The sequence below is a fragment of the Macrotis lagotis genome, chromosome X, assembly GCF_037893015.1.
Source record: "Macrotis lagotis isolate mMagLag1 chromosome X, bilby.v1.9.chrom.fasta, whole genome shotgun sequence".
Classification (NCBI taxonomy): Eukaryota; Metazoa; Chordata; class Mammalia; order Peramelemorphia; family Peramelidae; genus Macrotis; species Macrotis lagotis.
Window position 1 is genome coordinate 467959884 of NC_133666.1, and position 24698 is coordinate 467984581.

At 35.5% G+C, this 24698-nt stretch overlaps 1 protein-coding gene across 1 annotated transcript in view; it reads left to right on the top strand.

Annotated features, from left to right (window-relative positions):
- RAB31 (RAB31, member RAS oncogene family) overlaps positions 1–23621 on the top strand; it is a 196042-nt gene extending 172421 nt beyond the window's left edge. Inside the window, exon 7 of the mRNA XM_074201263.1 lies at positions 19086–23621. Coding sequence (XP_074057364.1) covers positions 19086–19183 — 98 coding nt within the window. The 3' untranslated portion in view covers positions 19184–23621. The remainder of the gene's footprint in view (positions 1–19085) is intronic.
- The last annotated feature ends 1077 nt before the right edge of the window (positions 23622–24698 follow it).

The following is a 24698-nucleotide window of genomic DNA, read 5'->3' on the forward strand; positions in this document are numbered from 1 at the left end:
ACTATCCAAGCTGCATCGACTGTTCACGGTCACTGCCTATGAGTATGTGGATAGGCTATGTAAGGGAGAAGGGAGGCAGAGAAATTGAAGGGGAGAGGAATGGGTGAGAGAGAACAATAAGAGGGATGGTGCTTGAAATTGGTGCTTAATGGAGTTGAAAGAAAGGAAGCAACAGAAGGAGAAATCCTTTAAAGAAGAAAAAAAAGCCTTAATTGTTGTCCAGAGCAACAAATCCACTTTATAAAGCTTGTACAGCTTTGAAATTCTTGTGTCTATCAAATCCTATTCTTCAGAATTAATATGAGGCTAGATAAAAATCCTGATTCTTATATTACAAAACCTCCCTCAGCTAGAGACATGGTCACATAATATACAGTTTATTTACTTCTACAATGAAATAAAAATTCCTCTAAGTGTGCACTTCTGTAGAGCTCCCTATTAGGCTGTATCCGTCCTAAATGCTAGCCTCACACTTGCAGGTCTAGAGTTCCTACTCTTTTTCTAGTTTAATTTTTAGTTCCGTTCTTGTGTCTTCTTTGCTGGCAATATCAGACTTCATCCAGAAGTCCTTATTTGTATAATGTCCATTCTCTTTGGAAGAAATTAACCCATACATAAAAATAGAAGGAACAAGAATAATTTCCTAATTGCCATGTGGAAAAATGTCAAAGCTGATTCACCATTAGATTATTTCGAAGGTCTGGGGCCTGCCCTTTTAGTGTGATTGGATAATTTAATCCCTTAAGAATAATTACTCCAGTTTCTCTACTGCTGCCTTCTTACATTCACAAGGTAGCAACAGTAGCCTGTGTTGGGAAAGTTTAGAGTATAAATGAGCCACACATTTGTTATCTTCAATATCTTCCTGACTTCCTGGTTTTCTTTATTTCTGGGAGCAATGTTCTCCCTTTATTCTACATAGACTTTGAACTTAGGTGGTCAGCCTCTATTTTCAAGAGTAAAATATCACTCAACCCTAAAAGTGTTGATTGATTTAATAAACAAAACAGACTCATCAAATCAGAGAAGAAAAATGGGAGTTAGAAAACCAACACTGGTCTTTATAATAAACACATAGATAAGGTTAACTATTGAAAAGCAGCAATATTACAAAAACTTCCTCAGAAACAATGGAGAATGGTGTAAAGATAAAGAAGAAGGAAACAGGTTATATGACAAGGGAGATACATGAACTTATGTAATGGGAGACCAGCTCCCAAAATTCAATGGGAGTGAAGAATACAAATGGCAAATCTGGGATAAGGCAAAGCATGAAGAGGAAATGGCTTCTGTTCTACTATACATTACAAAAAAATGCTGCTTAATTTTTGTTCAAAATAATCATGTTCTAGACAGTCAGGTCTTGGTTGGCCTGAAATTCTACAGGTTTAGGTCTTGTTTTCATGCCTTAAATTTCTGAAGAAACTATTATAGGCTTGAGTTTTTCCAAGCCTGTTAACTTCCAAGAGACTTGAACTTTTAAAATCTTCTAGCTTTTCCCAGGCAGAGAGAATCTTACCCAGTCCAAATCTCAGTTTTAAAAATACCCTAGGGTTTTATACAAGTATGACTTGTTATTAAGGTGGGGTACTTACAAGGTATTTTTTTTTAAGAACAGAAACATACTGATAATGTTCTGAACCTCTTCAGACTTTTTTAGCCTTCCCTTCCCACATATAAACAATATTGATTTAACACTGTTCCATGGTGATCACCTTGGTGCAGAACACTGTGTATGGCTTTTTGCCAGATTCCATTCTTTGGTGACTGGTGTACTTGACCTTGGAATGAATTATAATATCTTTGACCATGGAATAGGAACCCTTACTCCTTTTTTCTTTTCCTCTAGTTATTTACATTTATTCTCCGTTTAAAGTACAACTCTTCTTTTATTAGTTATCTTCCTCTTTTTATACTCTGAAGGGAAAGCATTTTTTACTTTTTATTGTATTTGAACTTTGAATATTTTCAAATCACATGTTGATTTCTTTTTTTAAAAAATGGAATCACTGGTTCAGTAGATCAAGGGAATATTTTAGGCCCTGTTTATGTGAATTTTAATTGATCCTTCAACGTAATCAGTAATAATATTTTTATAGAAAAAAATAGAAAAACAGCAAGCATTCATTAAGCACTTAATATACGTGAGGCACTAAGAAAAGTGATTAATGGATGATCATCAGCTTGGACAGAGTTCATTTTCTTAATGCTATCATTGGACTTGATCCTTGGTTTTGTATAATCCAACATTTTATCAGTTGTTAAGAGAGGCCAAAGAAGGCATGGTTATTAAATAGTGGATGATGCAAAGCTGGGAGGGATAGTTAGGAACTGAGATACAAAAAAGGGACTAGATGACTCTAACAAGGATAAATGTAAGGTTTTGTTTGTGCTTTAAAAAATTCATTCAAATACAGGATGGAGGAAATGTTGGCTTAATAGAAGTTGCTGTGGAAAACAACAACAGCCCACAGAGGTTTTGTTGATTTTAAGCAGAAGGTTCAGTATGAGTAATCAGTATCACATGTGCAACCAAAAATTCTAATGCCATCTTAAGCTATGTTAATAGAATTATAGTGTCTGGGAAGTGAAGGTGATAATCCTACTATTCTCTGTGAAAAATCAGACTATGGGGTACTTTGTCAAATTCTGGACAAGCAAAACTGGCAAACTGGAAATTATTTTTTTTTTCCTAAAATAGGAGAAATCCTTATTTATTCACAGTAGACCACCTGTGTAAAACAGAATCTTTAGTCAATCAAAGAATATACTTGGTACATTTTTTCCTGTGGTCTTGCCGATTATGGTTTTAAGATAAAGCCGTATCAACATCCATTTATGTCACTGTGAGAGAATAACCATTTCAGTCTTCTATTATATGTATTTGGAACTCTAGAGGCAATGTTGTCATGGACAAAGCTGCTGTGTGTCCCAGACAAGTAATTGAATCTCTCCATGCCAAAGGGGATTCTCTAGGATTAGAAGTTATAGAGAAAGTGAGAACTTGTCCTGGTAGGAGTTACCTCATCTAAAATTCCCTATCCCATGACATCAAAAGTCCAGTCCTCCTTTTTTATCAGGAATTAGACCTAGGATCAAAGGGAATAATAGCTACAGAAAACATTGCTGGAGGAGAATTATTCTGGTGAGGAGACAAGAAAGCAAAGTCTCAAACTGATAGAGGTTTGAGGTGCGGCTTTTGAATCTGTAAAGTGAAAAGAAATCTGGTCAAGTGCAACAGAGTGACTCTGCATCAAGCCCTTCCCTCCTCCAGGAGTCCCTGCCTAGCACCTTCTATGGTGGTGATCCCCCCCACCCCCTCTCTGCTACTGCTCCTCAACCCACCTGGTGGGCACAGGCAACCCAGCAGCCACACAAGCTCAGATAAATCCTGAGCTCCTGCTACAGTCACTTAGCCTCTCAGCTTCTCCTCTGTTCAGTTTCTCAACTGTTTTGTTGCTGCTGTTTTTACAAACTGGAAATTATTCAGAGAACAGTAGCCAAAATGACAAGAAGTCTTCTTGAAAACAAGTTATAAAGAATTACTTAAAGGAATTTAGGATGTTTATCCCAAAAGAAAAAAAAAGACTAAGGGACAACTTGGCAACAGTCTTTAAGTGTCTGCAAGTTTCTTGTTTAGATTAGATATACAAGATGGAGAAGCAAAAGAATATAATAGCAAAATAGTTAGTAAATCCAGGGACACCATCTTTAGGGGTAAGGACTTACCATCTGACAGAAACTATTGGGAATATTGAAATTGGTTTGGGAGAATTTAATCTTAGACAAACATCTAATGTCATATATCATAATAAGTTTCAAGTTGAAATATAATCCATATTTTAATACATTAAATTTACAGGATAAGGGATGATACATTTCATAGAAGAGAATTCTTGACCAAAGAATAGAGATTATCTTAAAATATAAAATAAACAGTTTGAATTATATATATATATATATATATATATATATATATATATTATTGAAAGGTTTTTCCATAAACAAAATTAAAGTGGTTTCAATGAAAAGGGAAAGGGTTAGCCAGGGGGGAAATTGCATCCAGTGTCTCTGATTAAAGCTAGAAATCTAAAATACAGAGTATCCCAAAAGACTTTGTGCAGTTTTAGCCAAACTTAAAATTAAGGATACCCTATATCCATATAGGGAATTGATACAAGCATATAAGAATGGTAAAAGGATAATTCTATACAATTTTCAGAAGAAATGAAAGTGATCAACAACTATATGAAAATCATCTAAAAAACCCTGGAAAGACTTGTATGAACTGATAAAAAGTAAAGTGATCAGAATCAGGACAACACTGTATACAGTAACAATAATATTGTACTGTGATCAACTGTAAGAGATTTAACTATTCTCAGGCAGTCCTGAAGGTCTTATGAAAAAGGCAGTCCACCTCCAGAGAAAGAACTGATGAAATCTGAATGGAGATCAAAGTATGCTTTTTTTACTTTATATTTCTTTTCCTTTTTCCTCTATGATTTCTTTTGCAATATGGCTAATATGAAAATATATTTCGCTTAACTATACATTATAATTGCTATCAAATGGCTTGTCTTCTCAAGGGTAGGGGTGGGGCAGGAAAGGACAAATTTAATTTGAAACTCAAAATCTTAAAAACATTGTTAGAAATTGTTATTACTTGAATTTGGGAAAAACAAAATATAATTTTTTATAATTCTCCTTCACTAACAAGAGAAATGTCAATTTAAGCAATTCTTTTTCTGCCTTATACTCATCAGATTGGTAAGGATGACAAGAACATGAACAAAACAGTTATTTGGAGATGGTAGAACTTTTCTCCAAAGCAATTTAGGACTGTTGGATAGAGAAGTTCTAAAAACTGAACTAAGAACATCAATTATATAGCACTGAGGTGTGTAAAGTAATGCTTTGTTTTAGAGTAGGCATTCATCTCTCACCCCCCCCCCCCCAAGACTTAATCAGACCAGGTTTAGAGCAGTGTGACACATATACATTAGTCTATAGTGGTAGTAAAAAGACCTAAAGTTTGAGTGTGAAGAATATTCTATATATTTCTTTAAAAACTCAAAACCAAAAACTACCAATAACAAACTTTTTTTTCTATTTGTGTGTTTTAAGATTTTAGTAGGAAAAAACCCCGTAAATCTGCTAATATTTCTATTTCTAATTTTAGATCTATTCAACCTTCAACTCTGCTTCATAACTCATTTTAGCATACACTAGAACACCAGGGTCCTCCTAATTCAGGCATCTTGCTGTCAACATTCCTCTTTCTTTCCAACTCTTGCTTTATTCTAGAATTAATATTCAAACCAATACTACCATTCTACTGAAGAGAGTATGATAAACTAGTGTTTTGTAGCTCCATCATAATCCTTCTGTAGGTATTCATAGTCATTTATGTGTCATGGAACCTTTGAGAGTCTGGTAAAACCAATAGATCTCTTCTCAGAATAACATTTTTAAATACATAAAATATAATACATGGAATTACAAAGAAAACCAATTACACTGAAATAGTTATTAAAATATATTTTTTAAAAGTTCATAGACATCAGGTTAAGAACCCCTGCCTGGCCTAGAGAAAGTGTTATTTGGGCATCACATTTTTATATGCCATACATTTTCCTATTAAAATATGAGATCTTAAGGGCAAACCAATTCACTTATTTTGTCTTTTTTTTTAAAATCTGATAAATGATTAATAAATCTTTGTACTTTTTAAGAAAGTAAGAAATCTATAGAGGTAACAGAGGAAGAATTAGTGAATATATTTAACGGTCTTGCCTGACTGCCATCTTCCTTTTCTTTCTCTTTTTCTACTCATCTATCAGAAAAAACCAGTAGGAAAAGCTGAAGAGACATTTGAACGTAGACACATAGAACAGAAAGTCATTTTTCTTTCCCTGTTAGAAGGGGTAGAAAGAAATTCTGACAAATAAAAGGAGAGCTCAGAGAGATAAGTGGGCATATTAGTGAGGCAAATATTGAGGCCTACTATGTGCACGTCACTGTTACAAGGTAGAATTACATAAGACCTGGTCTCTGTCCTCAAGGTCATTTTTCCTGATGAGTTAAATGCCTGCTTGTACCCTGGGAAGACAATTTTTTTTTTAGATTTTTTTCAAGGCAATGGAGCTAAGTGGCTTGCCCAAGGTTACACAGCTAGGTAATTATTAAGTGTCTGAGACCAGATTTGAACCCAGGTACTCCTGACTCCAGGGCCAGTGCTTTATCCACTGTGCCACCTAGCCACCCCCAGGAAGACAATTCTTAAAGAAGATTCAAATGAAATTTTTTTGCTTAGTTTTGGGAAAATACTTGACATTAGAGAAAGTGATAATTGTCCAAAGTTCAAGTTTTGAAAGGAAGTTACCAAATTGTAGGTTTGTAACTTTTTTTAAACTACTGCACTAAATTGCAGGTAGGTAATGTTGTTTATCTTTAGTGATTAGTTCATATTTGTATCTTATTTTATTAAAGATCTTATTTTTAATAGGAAAAGTAAAATTTACTGTCATTAGTTGATAATATGGCTTTGGGCCTCAGTTTCCTCCTTAATATTCACTTTCCTATTCTTCCCTTGATAATTTTCATCTTAGCTTTTTTATTTTTTTAAATGAAACATATTGTTTCAACCAGGTAGCTCCTGTAAGTAAATTCTCCTACCGTTTCAACTTAACAATTCTCTTCAATTTATAGTCTTAGAAAATTGCTCAGTATAAACAGGTAAGATACTAGTTTCATCCCCTAAAAAAATTCAAAAGAAATCAACCTGACACATATTTCATCCCCATACTTTAAAAAAAAAAGACAATGTAGTTTCTTATTCTCCATTTTAAAAAAAAATTTCCTATAAGTCTTTCCCATTTTTAGTCTTCTGGGGATTCTTTCCTTTTTCTTATCTCCTCATCAATTGTCTCCTACCTCCAGACTTCCTCTTGGTGGTCTTTTGATTTTCTGTAACTCCTGTTACTGCAATCAATGTGTTGGTAATTGAGAAGGAAAATTAGTCTTTAAATATGGAATCTTTTGTATTCACATGATTTTCATTTCTAAATATGTAAATTCTCCTCCCCCATAATCAACAAATCATCTGTTGCAACAGAGAATAAACAAGAAAACAGTGAAAGGTCAGTTATGCATTAATATCAACAAATATATTGATTTAGCATATACAATATGCCACACCATAGTTCCCCATCTTTTCAAAAAAGGAAGGGAGGGAGGAAAGTACATTTTCTCAGCTTTACTCACCTTTTCTCAGGGTGGCAAGCCTGGTCATTTTAATTACACAGGAGTTCAGTTTAACAGTTTATGACCTTTTACTTTTTTTAAACTACTGACAGAGATATTTCTTTAAATGAATTAGACCTATTCTGTTTGACCCCGGAAAGCAGTTAAGAGCAATGGGAGAAAGTTGAAAAGCGGTGAATGTAGACTTGTTGACTGGGAAAACTTTCTAACAACTAGAGCTATTAAAAAAATAGGGGTATGGGGGCAGCTAGGTGACACTGTGGACAGAGCACCGGCCCTGGAGTCAGGAGGACCTGAGTTCAAATCCAACCTCAGATACTGAATAGTTGCCTGTCTTACCTGGGGCAAATCACTTAACTCCATTGCCTTAAATAAAAAAAAATAGGGATTTGGACAAACTGCCTAAGGAAAGAGTCAGCAACCTCTCAGGAGATGTCTTCAAACAAAGGTTAGTTGATCTCTGTCTCAAGCACAGAAAGACAGGTTTGTCTAGAGCATGGGGTCCTGGCCTCAGACTCAGAAAGACCTGGATTCTATTAGCTATAGGACCAGAGTCATTTTGGAGTCTCAATTTCCTAATTAGCAAATTGCAGAGGATATTACCTGGTTCACCTTTCTCAAGCAGTTAATATGGGTTCAAAAGAGTTGAAATAGCTGTGAAACACTTCAAACCACCAAAAAAAGTACCATAAGAATGTCACATTATTATTAAGCTTTTTGAGAAAAGAAATTTTTTTCATCTTTAAAATCCTTTTCTCCAGGATAGTGCCTTACACATATGATAGTTGTTTTAATAAATACTTGATGAATTGGATTGGATTGTCTAGGGGATTCTTGTTCAGTCCAAATTTGAAGTGAACAACATGGCTTCTATGGATTCTTACAATTCTGAGTTTCTGTGGTTCTGTGATTCTGTTCTATTTTAAATGTGTTAGTTTTGATTAATGAAACATGAATCCATACTCTAAATTTAGCAATACATTCTGTAATATTTGCATTGTATTCTTGTGGCTTTTTTTATGTGGCTCTCCTAAGCAGTAGATACTATTATTAATTCCCATTTTATATTTTAGGAAAATGAGGTAGACAGGGGTTTAGTGACTTGCTCAGGATCAGCTAAGCCTTTGAAGTTTAAACTTGCACGAAGACTTTGATATTGCATAGTAATGACTCATGTCTATATAGCTCCAAACCATATATTTTGAGGGAGAACACACCTTGTTTTGAAGACCTAGCAGCCGAAATTCTATGGTGACTTAGTATGACAAGTAGAGAAGGAGAAGGAAGTAACACCTCTTTAAAGTAACACCACTTTAAAGATTTAAGACACATATGCAATCAACAAATAACTCCTTTCTCCTTCCCCAACCTCCCCAAACATACATCTCTCTCACTATCATTGAGTCATCATCATATGTGAGACTGTCTCTGCTTGCCTAGCAATATTTTCTTCTCCCTTCCACCCCCAGACTATATATGTTGCCTTTTGTAATATTTTCCATTAGTTATTTCATTTTTCACTGAAATACTTCTAATATCCACCCTCTCAGTTCTATTGAACAGAGTTTGAAGTTCATCACAGCAAGATTTCACTAATATAAAAATGATTCTAGAAGAGATGGAAAAAAGGGGTTGGAGAGAAATATTGCCTCAGATTCTATATATCACTGAGGTTGGACTTGAATAAAAAGTCATTTTCTGTTTTTGGGTGTTTTTTTGTAAATAGTATTTTATTTTTTCCAATTATGTTTAGAGATAGTTTTCAACATTCATTTTTATAAGATTTTGACTTTCAAATTTTTCTCCCTCCTTCCTTTCCTTCCTTCCCCCCTCCCTAAGAAGGCAAACAATCTGATACAGGTTAAAAATGTAATGGGACATTTTGAAAGAATTACAGTTGTGAGGCAATATGGTGCAGTAGAAAGGTACACACATTTTGGAAGGAGATACATATTTATTTATTAAGTACATATTATATATCAGATACTTTGCTCAATACTTTACAAATATTATCTCATTTGATAGGTGGTGGCACTATTGATGAGATAAGTAGTATTATTAATCCTCATTTTAAAATTGAGGAAACTGTGGTAAATAGAAGTTAAGTGACTTACCCTGGGACACACAGCTAGTAAGGCAACTGAGGCTGGATTTGAACTAAGGTCTTTCTGATTTCAGGTGCAGGATACTCTCCATTGGACTACATAACTGCCTCACTTTAGAATCAGAGGACTTGTATTGGAATCCCCATTTGATTAAAACCTTTTTGTGTTATTTCCTGTTTTTCAACATTGGTCTAGATTGTCTCCGAGGACTCTCCCATCTCTGAATCTATGATTCTATCATTTTCAAGCATACAGAAAGAATTTATGAGACAGAGAAAGTTCATTATTATTAACAATTATTATTAATCATCTTTCTAAAATAATTGTAGCCACACCAATGAACAATTTTTTTTTTCTTTTGACAGAATAATGTGGTCTTTCATGATGGGGAAAAAATTTTTTTTTGACAGATCTTTGTCAGAAGGAATATAGATAGAGGCTCCCTGATGGAAAGCTAAAGGAAAAAGAATGCTCTTCTTATGGCATATTTCTTCCTTTGTTTACATTCCTTTCACCTTCCTCTCCTTCCTCTTCCTCCCCCCCTCCTCCTGGTTTTGTAAAGGAAATATAAATTTTTTTTTTCTCCACATAATTTCCCCCTTGGCAAACTGCCACCAAGCCGCCTGGTCTCCAAGGCTGAGTAAAATTTAGCGGTTGCAGCTCCGAGATAGGATTCTTAGCATTTAACATAACACGTCTTGAGAGGAGGGGCGGGTTTCTGACTCATGGGGATTTTACGACAACAGTTGACATGAAAGACCTTTGCACTGCCCACTTCCCAAGCACAATTGGAATTCATGGGAACAGAATATTTGTGGAGCTTTTATCTGTGTTCCACTGTTTGGTGAGGCCAAACTGGAGCAGCAGAAAAGATAAAATTTATGTGTGTGAATTCTCTCACTTCTGGAATGGAATTTGTTTTTTCCTCTTTGATGAAGAAAGGAATAGAAAATCTGAAAAAATCCTACTTGTGTCTGATAAACATTAAGCACTCACTCTATTAATCTAAATACTTTTACCTATTACAGCTGAAGGTAATACAGTAAAATCTGCTCTGGACACCTGGAAAAAAAATTCTAATCCATTTACATAGCTGTGTCATTTGTTGGGAGATTAGCTCAATAGATACTTTCATTATGAGGCAGAACCAAAATCACCTTGTTATTTCCTTTTGGAGGGCTTTTAGAGGATCATCTTCATATCTTACATAAGACTAAATGTCTCTTTTTTTTTGTTTTGTTTTTAGGTTTTTTGCAAGGCAAACGGGGTTAAGTGGCTTGCCCAAGGCCACACAGCTGGGTAATTATTAAGTGTCTGAGGTCACATTTGAACTCAGGCACTCCCGGCTCCAGGGCCAGTGCTTTATCCACTGCTCCACCTAGCTGCCCCTAAATGTCTCTTTTTAAATATTTTACTTTCTCCCAAGAAATGTAATTTTCATGAGTTTTCTTTTTTCAAACATACTTTCATTTCCTAATTTCTCTTTTCCCCTTACTTTCCCCCATTCATCAGTTACTCTTAGCATTTTCCTTTTTAATAGATATAACTAAGCTAAACAAACCAGCACATTGGCTTCATTTGAAAATGTATTTCTGGGGAGGCTAGGTGGTATAGTGGATAGAGCACCGGCCCTGGAGCCGGGAGTGCCTGAGTTCAAATTTGACCTCAGACACTTAATAATTACCCAGCTGTGCGTGGCCTTGGGCAAGCCACTTAACCCCGTTTGCCTTGCAAAAACCTAAAAAAAAAAAAAAGCAAATGTATTTCTTATTCTACAATTATAACTTACCAACTCTCTGCTAATAGGAAGGAATCATGCTTCTCAATCTTAAATATCAAAATTCTTAGAACAAAAACATATATAGTTATAAAAGACACTGTCAAGGAACTCATTTCATAATGTCTATTGGATTTATTTATTTACCAAACATTTGGCAGAAATAGCTCACCTAACATTAATTAAATATAAATCTGTGATTTAATCTTTACTTGAACTTAAAAAAACCACAAAGAACACTGATTTAAAAAAAGAACTGGTGTGAATGACATGACAGTAGAGTTCTTAATCTTAGAGTTGGTTGTTTTGCACATATGTCAGTCTGTCAATAAACATTTGCTATATGCTTACTATGTGCCAGAAATTATGCTGTTTTGACAATACAAAAAAAAAGGCAAAAACATGATTTCTACCTTTGAGGATTTCACATTCTAATGGAAACAACATGCAAATAACCAAACAATATACATGATGTATGTGCACAGTTATTTTCATGTTGTTTCCTCCATGCATACATATTATATATATATATTTATAAAATTTTATATATATAAATGACAGGTAATTTCAGAGGAAGGGTGGATGGAGTTGAGGGAGGAATTAAAAAGATCTCTTGCAGAAAATAGAATTTAAATAGAAGTTTGAAAAAGGCTGGAAAAGCTATGGGCTTAAAGATGAGGAAAAGCATTCTAAATATTAGGTACAACAAGTGAAAAATCATGGAGTCAAATTTAAAAAAAAGTCATGGATTCAGGAGATGAAGTGTTGTGATCAAGGAACAGTAAATGGGCCACTATAGCTGGATTGTAGAGTTTGTGGTGAGGGGTAAAGTCTAATAGATTAGAAAGGTAGGACAGGTCCAAATTTGAAGAGCTTTAAATGCCACAAAGAGCATTTTATATTTGATCCTAATGATAGGGAGCCACTAGAGCTTACTGAGTGGGGGAAGTGGGGGAGGAGGTCACACGATCAGACATGCATTTTTAAGAAAATAATTTTGACAGCTGAAAGGAGGATGGATTGGGATAGGGAGAAACTTAACATAGGGAGACCAACTAGAAAGTTATTGAAGCAGTCTAGACATGAATAAAAAAAAACAAGAAACAGTATGGTAATAGGGAGAATAGAGAGGAGGGAACACATAGAAGAGTACTCAAGGTATAAAATACAAGACTTGACAACAGATCAGCTATGTTGGATGAATGAGAGTGGAGAGTTAAGGATGATGCTGCAGTTACTAGCCTGGGGGGACTGGAAGAATTGTGGTGTCCTTAAAATAAGTGAGAAAGAGTGAGAATTAGGGGTGGGAGAGAGATAATAAGTTGTGTTCTGGACTTGCTGAATTTGAGATGTGTCCAGCACATCCCATTTGAGATGTTCCAAAAGCAACGACAATGAAGATTAGAGAAAAGGTTAGGATGGTATCTCTCTCTCTCTCTCTCTCTCTCTCACACACACACACACACACACACACACACACACACACACACACAGACAGACACACATATGGAGAGAGAGAGAGAGAGAGAGAGAGAGAGAGAGAGAGAGAGAGAGAGAGAGAGATATGATAGATGGATGATCTGGGAATTAAAAATTGAAACCACGGGAACTGATGAGATCACCAAGTGAGATAATATATATATATATATAGAAAAACCCAGGACAAACATTTGGAGAATACCCATAATTAATGGGCATGCCTTGGGTGAAAATCCATCAAAGAAGTCTGTGAAAGAATAGTCATCTGGTAGGAGAATGAGGGGAAGACAGTCTCATGAAAACCTGAAACAGAGAATCTAGATGAATAGTATTGTCTACAGTGTCAGTATGAGATATGCTACAGATGAATCAGTAAGTATAAGAACTGAGAAAAAGTCATTAGATTTAGCCTTTAAGAAATCATTGCTAACTTTGGAGAAAAAAGTTTCAGTTGAATTGTCAGGTCAAAAGACAAATTGTAGAGGATTTAGAAGTGAATAGGGGAAAGAGGAGAGGAGAGGAGAAATAATGGAATATAGCTAGCAAGGATGACAAGATCAAGTGAGAACTTTTTTAAAGGTGTGAGAACATGAGTGTGTTTGCATGCATTAGGAAAGTAGCAAGTAGGTAGGGAGATATTGAAGATTAGTGAAAGAGTGATGATGAAAGGGCTTAATTTCTCGGAAAGGATAAGATAGGATGGAATCAGTGGTACATATTTCTGTGCTGGCAAAGAGAAGGGTGATCTCTTATGGGAAATAGGGTTAGAGGAGGAAAGAGTTGGAGAGAAATGTCTGAGGGATGTGAAATGACGGGAGGAGAAGAGGGAACTCTCAGAAGATAGTCTTGAAATTTTTTGGTGAAGTATGAAGTAAAATCCTCTGTTAAGGTTGGTGGATGAGGTGCTATGAGAGGCTTGAGGAGAGACATGAATATGTAGAACAGTTGCTGGAGTGAGCAATATAGTGCATTGATTAGGGAGGTGTAAAAGGACTATGCTGAGGGCCTACTTGATATTGTGTAGCATAAATTTATAGTGGACTCAACATGATTTCATGATTTCCTTCAGCTCTATTCAGTAACTCATGAATAGAAATGAAGAAAGTGGATGATGGGAATAATCCAAAGTGGGACTAGTCAAAACATGATCCATGATAGGACAAGGGAAAAAGAAGTTCCAAGATAGACAATATTGTAGAATTGAACTGAGTCATAAAGGGATTAAAATAAGGAAGGGAAAAAAATGTAGACCATACAGGAGTGATAGACTGTGAAAAAACTGAAGAATGGAAGGATTGGAGGTCATGATGAAAATGAAGAATAATATTGGAGGTTGTAATACATAGGGAAAGAAAGAATGTTAAAATACTATGACCAGATAAAATCATTACAAAGTTCATGAACATGGAAGCAGAAAACTTGTGGGTAATGGCAAAATTGAGGGTATGATCCCTCTCTGAGTGTTGCCTAGATGGTGTGGAAGAATATTTCATGAGAACTGAGTAGAGTGAGGACACTCTATGCTATAAGATCATAGGGTATTTGATGGGCATCAGTGTGAGTATTGAAGTCAACTATGGTAAAAATCACAATTATGGTAGAAAGATTGAGCCAAGCAACTGTGAATGAACTATATGTGTATGTAACTATTATGATAGCTATAACTATTTTACAACAATATTATAAAATAAAATTGGGTAGAGCTATCTTTCAGTATCTAAAGACTTCCCATAGGACTTATGTTTGGACTTTCTGTTTGGCAGAATTAGAAACTAGATGTTGAAATAAGGCAGATTTAAACTTTTTAAAAGGAAAACCCTCTCTAGCAATTAATGCTAGAGATTAATTATTACAGTATTATTGCATCAAAGAGTATTGTCAGGGAGAAGTCTGGAAAGGTAGGAGAGGACTAGATTATAAAGGGCTTTGAATGTCAATCTGAGCATTTTATATTTGTTCCTGGTGGTAATAGGTAGCTATTGGAGATTATTGCCAGTAACTGGAGTTTATTGAAAGTTAGGTTGGGGGTTGAGCTATATATGATGTGATTGGACCTTTGTTACAGGAAATCACTTTAGTGGCTGAAGGGAGCACAGATTGAAGTGAGCAGAGACTTAAGGCAGACAGACACACCAGGAGGACATTAGAGGAGTGGCAGTGTCAGAGAAGAGAATGAATAATATTCAAGAGATGTTGCAAAGGTGAAATTGCAGATCTTGGCAACAAATTACATATGAGAGATTGTGAGGAATTCAGGGGAGCCTTAGTGAGAATGGCTACAGTAATAAGAAAAATAGGAGGAAGAGAGAAAGTTTAGGGGAAAGATAATGAGTTTGATTTTGGACTTCTTAGATTTAAGATATTTTTTGGATATCTAATTTGAGATATGTGAAAAGCAGTTGAAGATGTCAGGGATGTTATGGGGGAATCTCTTGTTTGGATTCAGGTTGTACTAAACAGATAGCTTCTGGGATTCCATTCAATTCAAAAGATCCTGTCATTTTTTTTTTTTTTTTGCTGCTCAATTTTATATGATGTATTCCTGTATTTCTTTCCATCATAAGGAAAAACTTCATCAAACCCAAGTAATTTGATCTACTATGGATAAGGATCTTGCCATAATCAGATTGGGGGCAACCTTTCCCAATTCCACCTATTAGCTCTCTCTTCCTTAAATTATATTGTATTTGCTAGTCCATATAAATGTTCTAAGTGAGGCATTCCTCAAGACTTTCTTTTGGTACCTTTTTCTCTTTCCTACCACTTACTTTTAATAACCTTATTAGTTCCAATTGACTCAATTATCTCTATGCTGAAGGTTCTGAAATCTATATATCTAAGCTTTAATCTCTCTCCTAAATTTCACTCTCATATCACCTACTACTTATTAGACATATCTACCTGGATATCCCGTGGACATCTCAAGATTCCCTTATGTAACTTATTACATTTCCCCCCTCAAATTCCTCCTTCCTCTAGACTTCCCCATTTCTCTTGAGGACACTACCTCATTTTCAATCACATAGATCCACAACCTTGGCATGATCCTTGACTCTTCTCTTTACCTCATCACACTCCCCACCTCAACCTGTATTCTCTCAGTTGCTGAATCTTTTCTACTCTTTTTTACAACATCTCTGTCATGTCTTCTCTCTTTATCTACTCCCATAGCCTCTGACATAGTTTGGAAGCTTGTCACCTCTTGCCCAGACCATAGACTCTTGGTTTTTCTCTCTATTTTTATTCTCTCCTCTTTCTACTTCATGTTGCCCTCCTCTATACACTTCAGTTTTTCAATCTCTTTCCTTACACTTTTGTGCCCAGAAATTCCAAATATGATCTGACAAGGACAACATTCATAAGGACTATTGCCTCCTTATTTTTGAGTACTCTATGCCTCTCATAACTTAGTTATGAGCATCACTGTAGCTTTCATGGCAGTTAATGTTTTAATTGCCAGATCTATTGACCTTTTCTCATTTGTCATATTATTGTTCTTTCTGCAGCATTTGATAGAGTTGATCACCTTCTCCTTCAGGACATTTTTACTTCTCTAGATTTTCATGACATTGCTTTCTCCTCTTCCTCTAATTTTTTTTCTTACTCTCCTTCAATATTCTTTATTGGCCATCTTTTCTTTTCTTATCAATGTTATACTTACAACCAAGAGCATCCCTCAGTTATGTTCTAGATCTTCTCTTTTTGCACAATAATCTTCTCCTTACTGATCTCACCAACTCTATAGTTTCATTTATCATCTTCATAGAGATGATTTTCAGATCTCTCTACCTAGCCCTAGTCTCTCTTCTGAGCTTCAGTCCTACCTTATCACAGAACCCGGGATGTCCCATAGTCTTCTCAAACTAGCTGACTTCTGGGTGTCTCAAACTCAAAATGATGGAAACAGAATTAACTGTCTTTTCTTCCGAACCCTCCCCTCTTCTGAACTTCCCTATCCAGAGTCCAGAGTAAGGTATCGCTATCCTCCCAATCTGCCAGAACCGCAACCTTAATATGTCATCCTTGACACCTCACTCTCATTAACCCTACATACTAACTTTTTTGCCAAATCCTAATTCTACCTTCAGAACATCCCTCATCTGTAACTTCTATCTATTCACAAAGTTATAACCCTAGTTCAGATCCTCATCCTATCTCTCCTAGACTAAATATATCATCCATCCTAACTGGTCTCCCTATCATGGAGAGGTTTTTAAAGTTTATTTCTTTTTTAGTTTTCTTTTAAAAAAAAATCTGAGACCCAAATTCTCTTCCTCCTTCCACTGAGAAGACAAGCAGTAAGATGTCAAATATATATGTGAAATCATGCAAAATACATTTCCATATTAGCCATTGAAGGAGGGGTCTTCCATGATTTTGACCTAAAAACAATAAATTTCATTAAATATATTTAAACTTCAAAGTTTGTCCTAATAAGGGACAAATGTATTAACCTCCAGTGTTTTGCCTTAAAAAAAGGAACAAAACAAAATTAGGTTAACATACACATTTATTGATATTTCTCTAAGCTTGCTGATTAAGCAGGTATATGCAGCAGGTCTGATAAGAGAATCAAACCCCCAAGGATACAGCTTTGAAAAGTTTTTTTTAAAATACATTTTCACTATCAGATGATGGAATCTGAAAAACTTGTCCATCAAAGGAAGGAAGTGGCCTTCAACTTAGGATGGGGTTGGATATCCATTACAGCTACTAGGTAGGAGGTATGACTCCTTCCAAATTGATGATTCCTCCCAAACCCATGATCTTTGTGCCTTATCAATTATGCCAAGACCTCTACAATGCAAAGTGAATCTTTCCCCTTCAGAATTTCAGCACACTCAATGACTATTAGAGGTTAACACCATGTTGCAAAAAAAAAAGGCAAATAAAATTTTGAAAGTGAGAATATTATACTTCAGTTTGCACTTACAGTTCACCAATTCTCTCAAGTTGGACAGCATTTTCCATCATGAGTTCTTTGAAATTGTCTTGGATCATTATATTGATCAGTCTTTCAAAATTGATCATAATTACAATATTCCTATTATTATATACAAAGATCTTCTGGTTCTGATCACTTCACTTTGTATCAATTCAGAGAATTCTTCCAAGGATTTTTTGCATGGTGGCTTTTCTAAAGCATAGATCTTACCACCTTCCCAGTGAATTCTAGTAGTTCCCTGTTACTTCCAGGATCCATTATAGAAGTCCAGTGTTTGGTATTTAAAGCTATTTATCACCTGACTCCCTATTGCCTTTCCAGTCTTCTAATCCTATGTTCCCATCCATGTACTCTATGATTCATCTCTACAGGTCAAACATAATACACCATTTCCTATCTCCATGCCTTTGTATTGCTTGTCCCTCATGATGGAAATGTTCTGAACCCTTTGCTTTCTCCTCTTGGTTTTCCTAGTTTTCTTCAAGACTCTACTCAAGTCTCCCTTTCTGCAAGAGACCTTTCCTGGCCCTCAATCAACTGCCTTTTCTAATCAGATTACCTTCTATTTTCTCTTATATATCATGGTACTTACCTAGTTATCTACATGTTGTCTCTTCTGTTAAAAAATATACTTCTTGAGGACAGAGATTGTTTTTTGGTCTCTCTTTTTATCCCCAGCACTTGACTGAGGTTAGAAAACCCTTAATAAATGATTGGACTAAAATTCCAGATAGCAACTAACATTTACATAGCACTTACTTTGTGTCAGACACTGTGCTAAATATTTTATAATTGCTATGTCATTTGATCCATAAAAGAACCCTTGGAAGGTAGTTGTTATTATTAGCCCTATTTTGCAGCTGAGGAAACTCAGGCAATCTGGAGTTTTAGTGACTTACCCAGGGTCCCATAGCTTGTAAGTGTCTGTCAGATTTGCCTTCTGGTATTTGTAATTCTGGAACTTTACCTACTGTGCCACCTTGTTCTTTAATTCAACTGCTGCCTAGTCCATGACCCCATATTACACTTATTAAGTAGATTTTTTAGAATCCAAGTATAATAACTTCATATGTATTAAAGTTATTCCCTGGGGCAGCTAGGTGGCACAGTGGATAATCGAACCCTGGCCCTGAGGTCATGATTCAAATTCTGCCTCAGACACTTAATAATTACCTAGCTGTGTGACCTCCGGCAAGTCACTTAACCCCATTGCCTTGCAAAAAAGAAAAAAGAAAAACAAAGTTATTCTCTCATCAGTTTAATAACAATAGAATGGCATGGGATTTTTAGTCACAGTACCTGGATACTTTGGCATGTAACCTTGACAAAGTTAGTTCACCTCCTCTCTGGACTGTTTCCTGAAGTATAAAATAAGAAATGAATCTGATAATCTCTAAGCTCCCTTCCAATTCAAAATAGATGGTTTTGCAATAAATGATTTCTATGGTTTGATAACCATTCAAGGAATGATGAGCTAAATATTAACAAATATTATTGAAATGTTATGTTCTAGGTCGTCAGATCCCACCCTTGGATCCTCATGAAAATGGGAACAATGGAGCAATCAAGCTCGGGAAGCAAACACCACAAGCAAGCAGGCGATGTTGTTGACCCCTTGGGATATCATCTGATGTACTTGAAGAACTCAAATCCCATTTTCTTGTGCACTGAAAGATTTTCCATTCTTGGTGACCTTGTGCCTTGTTTTAAAAAAACAAACAAACAAACCCTGCTCTGCATTATGAGAAATATTCAGGCATCACAGTTAGAAAGTTTCCCTGAGAAAGGATTTTGCAGAAATTTTTGAAAAATCCTTAGTCATACTATTTATATTGATAAATTGGAGTATACCAAATTCATCTTGCCCCTCCCCCTCCCTTTCTCTCTCATTTTTTAAAACAGTGCTTTTTTTTACTGAGTGGGTGAAAGAAGGGAGTGGTTGGATGACTAGTATATACTGAGTTTTTTGTTACACCCTCCCAATATTCAAGTTTTGCAAAAAAGAGGATGTATTCTTGTTGGCTCAGTTTGTGTGGGAGATCCTATGGTGGATTGTTCCTCTCTGACTTCCCAGATGGGCTGGCCACACTGCAAGAGTCCTTCCAGTCCCATTGCCTTTGCAGATGACCTCCCCAGTCACCGGTGGAAGTTAGTTAATGAGGAGATAACTTTTTATATGATTTTAGAACTGAGCTTGTTTTTATTTTTAAATTTTAGATCTGCTCTAAAATTTTTTTTTAAGAAATAGAATTTAGCCCATACTTCCCACATCTTCTTTAGAGAACAGACAAGTATTGTCCAACTGTTCCCAAAACTATAGGTTTGAGCAATTCACTGAAAAAAGAAGAGTGGAAGATTTATTTGAAAGAAAGAGAAGGAAAGGAGATGGAAAGAATAAAAGAAAGAAAGAAGAAAGGAAAATCTTTTTTAGATCTTTCTTTTTCCCCTCATTGTTTAGCATTGCACACATTTTGAGTTTCAGGTATGTATGTAGAATAACATATCTGAGAAAACTGTTGCAAATGACGTGGAGATTGAGAAGGTCTAGTTACAGGAAAAAAAATCAAAAACAAAAATAGAAGGCATTTCTATGTAAGATTGCCTTTGAGCAGAGACTAAGGTAGAGAACAGAGACATTTTTTTTAAAGAGGTTCTACCATCTGCTTGTCATCTTGTTGGGCAGGTAACTCAATGAACAGAGTATTTCCTTGCTAATAAAATCTGTTGAGAATTGAAGAAAAAGAAGCCACAGATTAAACTGTAGAGTTAGCTTGTGATGATGAAAGCTTGGTTATATTATTGAACAGCTAGCTAGAGTAAGTGGCATATGCCTTAGTCTTTTAGACATATTAAAACTATTAGACAAAAAAGAAGCATTTAAAAAAAAGATATCCTGTGGGCTCCTCCACACTCTATCAATGCAGTAGTCCATCATATCTGCACAAAAGATAGATCTTGGAATGGCCTTCCTGACCCATATTCCTTAGTTACTTCTGTAACAGAAGGATTTGAATATCTTTTGTCTGTTTAGTTTTGAAGAGTCCTTGGAGCCAGTAGAGGGAAGTAAAGATTGAGAGGGACAAGGAGAGAAACTAGTTTTTCCCAAAGTTTAAATCCTTTTTGCATTCCAATTTTTTTACCAATCTAGAATGGTATAGTGGTTGACTCATCACCGGGACTCAAATTGAGAAAGGACTGTTAGGATATCTCAGGTCCAGTAACCTTGGTAGAGGATAAGGGATTAAAGTTGGATGGGACCTTAAAGGTCACTGAGACAACAGCACTTCTCATTTTTTGGATGAGAAAAATCAGATAAGATTAAATAATTCACCCAAGATCACTAGGAGAGGTGAGTTTTGAACCTAAGCTTTTTGCCTTTAAATCCAACTCTCTTTTTACCATAATATAAGAAGAAATTCCATTCTTCCCAAAATATCTAATCAAGTACTATGAAGTCAAGGAAAATTTGGAATCATTTTTATTTTTCTGTGAGGACCTTAATTGTGATCTAAGAAACAATCATATCACTCAGAGAACTAGAGAATGGGAGGGATCTTAGGGGGCATCTACTCTAATCATTTTTGTTTTGGAAAGAAGGAAGCAAAGGCTCAGAAAGGGTAAATAGTTTGTCCAAGGTCATATGATTAGTTCATATCAGAACTAGGAGAGAAATTAATGGATAAATACCTGGAGTTTTCAAGTCTTTGGGAACAAATATAGGACCATCCCCATGATTATTTAGTTCCTATTGCATGCTGAATCTTTTTTTTTCCTGGGTTGAAGAAATGAGTTTTGTCAGTGTCCCAAAAAAGTATCTACTTAGGGACCAACATGGGTGTCACAACTATCCCTGTTTTGTGGTTTAAAAAGGTGGGGCCGTAAATGGAAAAACAATCAAAGGGTACATGAAGCCAGGCTGACAATAAAGACCTTTTGAAAAAAAAGTTTTTACATTAAAAAAAAGATAGCAAATAAAATCCCAAAGATTATAAATTACAAAACAAATACAAATGACAGATTACAAAAGATTACAAATAAAAAGGTTTTTGTTTTTGTTTTTGTTTACTGTGCACACAGTCAGTTTGATTCTCTGACTGCACTTCTGAAATTGTTAGAACTGGTTTGTTAGTTCTTAAATATTAGTGGCTGGAAGGAATTCCATACAGTCAACCTGTAGTTTAGTATAGGATTGAGTCTTACTTATTTCAGACAAAAGCAAATACTCACAAAGAGTAAAGAGGAATTCTAGCTATCTGGGAAAAGACTTTATGGGATTTCCTACATTGTCATAATCCACAGGTTTGATACAGATCTGCACATCCTTCTGGATGTAAATAGTTTGATATGAGAAACAAGTCAATTCTTCTGGATGACATTCAGATTTATGTTGAATTTTTCCTCTTTGAGCACAAAAAATGAATTTGTGTTTGAACTGAGCAGGGAATAGAGCAGAGAAAGTAAGGAATCATATCCATTTGTCACATAGTTAGGGAATTACAGTGGACAAATTCTAACATAAAGGAGGCTAATTCTGATTACAGAACATGAATATTCATTTCCCCCCACCACCACCAAAAAAAAAATAATGGACCCAGGGCTCTCTTCAGAAAGGAATAGATTTTAAGCTTTTTGACTCTATCTTTCTGATACTGTTTTTATCAGAAGCAGGTTGGGGAGAGAAAAAACCTTCATTATCGAAAGAGGTGATAAAGCATGGCTAAGAAAACAGATTTGTATGTCTATTGAGCCTTCTCTGGAAAGAATCTAGACCCTTTTTAGGATTCAGGATTTTTCATGAGAGCTACTTAAAAAAATCAGGGTAGCCTGAGTTAAAACATGAACTGTAACCAGAGTATATTACAAGGTGACCTTATAAAACAATGTGCCCCCATAAACTCTGGTCAGAGCATTAAAGGTGACATAGCATTTTAATCATTCTCTAAACTTCTCTTCTTCCCTCCCTCCTTTTCTTTTTTCTTTTCTCCCTTTTTACCCTCCCTCCCTCCCTCCCTTCCTTCCTTCTTCCCTCCCTCCCTCCCTTCCTTCCTTCTTCCTTGGTTCTTTCCTTTTTTCTCTCTTTTGCATTTTCTTTTTTCATTTTTCTCTCCTTGCCCCTTTTTATCTCTTCTGTGTACATATATACATATATAAATATGATTTTACATTTCTTAGGCTAACATGATACACCCTTCATTGGCTGAATCTGGCTCACAGATATCCAGTGCAAATTGTAAATATGAATTTTTATAGTGCCCATTTCACACTTAAGATCAGAAAGGCCAAAGATAGAAAGTAGTGATATACAAGAAGATGATATAAACAGCTTGTTGACTTGCCATTTTTAAAAATTTTCAAATAGTACATGAATAATACTAAGAATGCATTTTCCATTCAGGCGGCAAGATTTTGAGGGCTTTAAATTAACCATTCTCTCACAGTTAGGGTACTGAAGTTGTGCCCCAAAGAGGATTAATCTCATTCCTTACAGGGGATATTCCCAAGTGTTACTCAGTAGTATTTATTAAGTGTCTATTATGTATCTGGGACTGTGCTATGTGCTGAGGTTATGAGTGTGGAAGGCTTCTTCCAGACATAGCACTACAATATATGATAGCTGAAAATAAACCCTATTGGTAGATTCCCACTTTATATTGCTCCCCAAGGAGCAGGGCAAGTTGAGCAATAGGCTAGAAAACTCTGACATGTATGCAGACATATGAAGTGTATCAGTGATATATGTTTACTATTTTAATCATCTTTTAAACCTGATCAAGTGTTCCATTGTCAACATTATGTATTGCAATGTGTGTTGCTTTCTCTCTTGTGTTTTTGCAAAGGGCTTTGACTGGGCTGGCCCCAGTTCCTGCTTAGGGGGAATGCGTTTATGATATCAGGACTTTTCTCCCTTTCATTAAATAGTAGTGCATTCCCAACCTCTCTTCACAAAAATCACCAAATTCCAACAGCAACAGCAACAAAACTGTACCTATTATTTTGTTTTAACATACACTGATTCATACTAATAAATATTTTAAGTATTATCAAATGTTGTAGTCTCTTAAAATTCTGATTATATTTTAAGCATTGTCTATGGTTGTCAAAATAAGGGCCTTTAAAATCTGTTTAATCCAGTCAACTCAACAAAGATTTATGTTCATCAATGTGCTGCTAAGTAGATAGGTGAGAGTAGGAAAGGAAAAAGTTAGAGCATATAATCTATGGATACAGAATTTCAGTTTTCAAAGATTTATTAGGTGACTGAGATCAAATAAGAAAGATGTTCCCTATTTGCTAATTTACTCAAATAACCTACATAATATTATCCCTATATACTTTTTAAAATCTACTGTTACTAACAGTCAGTGAATATATGTGGAGGATAGAGTTACAACTTGAAGGAGATTGCAGATGAACAAAAATTCAGCAAATCTAATTTGTACAAAACATGTTAGTACTGAATAATAGAGGCGTTACAAGATCTAGATAGGACATAGCCCCTGATGTCAAGTTTAAAATCTAATAGGTGTAATGTGTGATATGAAGTATCATAAAGTATAATTTGTGATGAGTATACAAGAAGAATATAAAGTTGGAGATACACAGAAAGGTGATTAGTAAATGGGGTAATCAGAGAAAAGTTCCTGAAGAAGGGAACATTTGGATTAGGCTTTAAAGGCAAGAATTAAATAGGTAAGGAAAGAATTGGGAATAGTATTTCGGGCATAACAAAGATCACGAACAAAGGTAATCAGGTATGTATACAGGAAGCAGCTAGAACCAGACCAGAAGTCAATTATGAAATTTTCATTGTGAGTAGTTTATGCCTTAGAAATAGGCAAACTATAAATCAAAGATTGATTTATTATTTTGTTGATTGGTTGGTCTTAAGAAAGTGATGAAGAAAATGTTAATAATGCAAATTAAAGGGGTGGCTAGGTGGCGCAGTGGATAAAGCACTGGCCCTGAAGTCAGGAGTACCTGAGTTCAAATCCAGTCTCAGACACTTAATAATTACCTAGCTGTGTGGCCTTGGGCAAGCCACTTAACCCCGTTTGCCTTGCAAAAACCTAAAAAAAAATAATGCAAATTAAAGTTAGCAAGATAGCAGAGAAAAGCTAGGACTCAT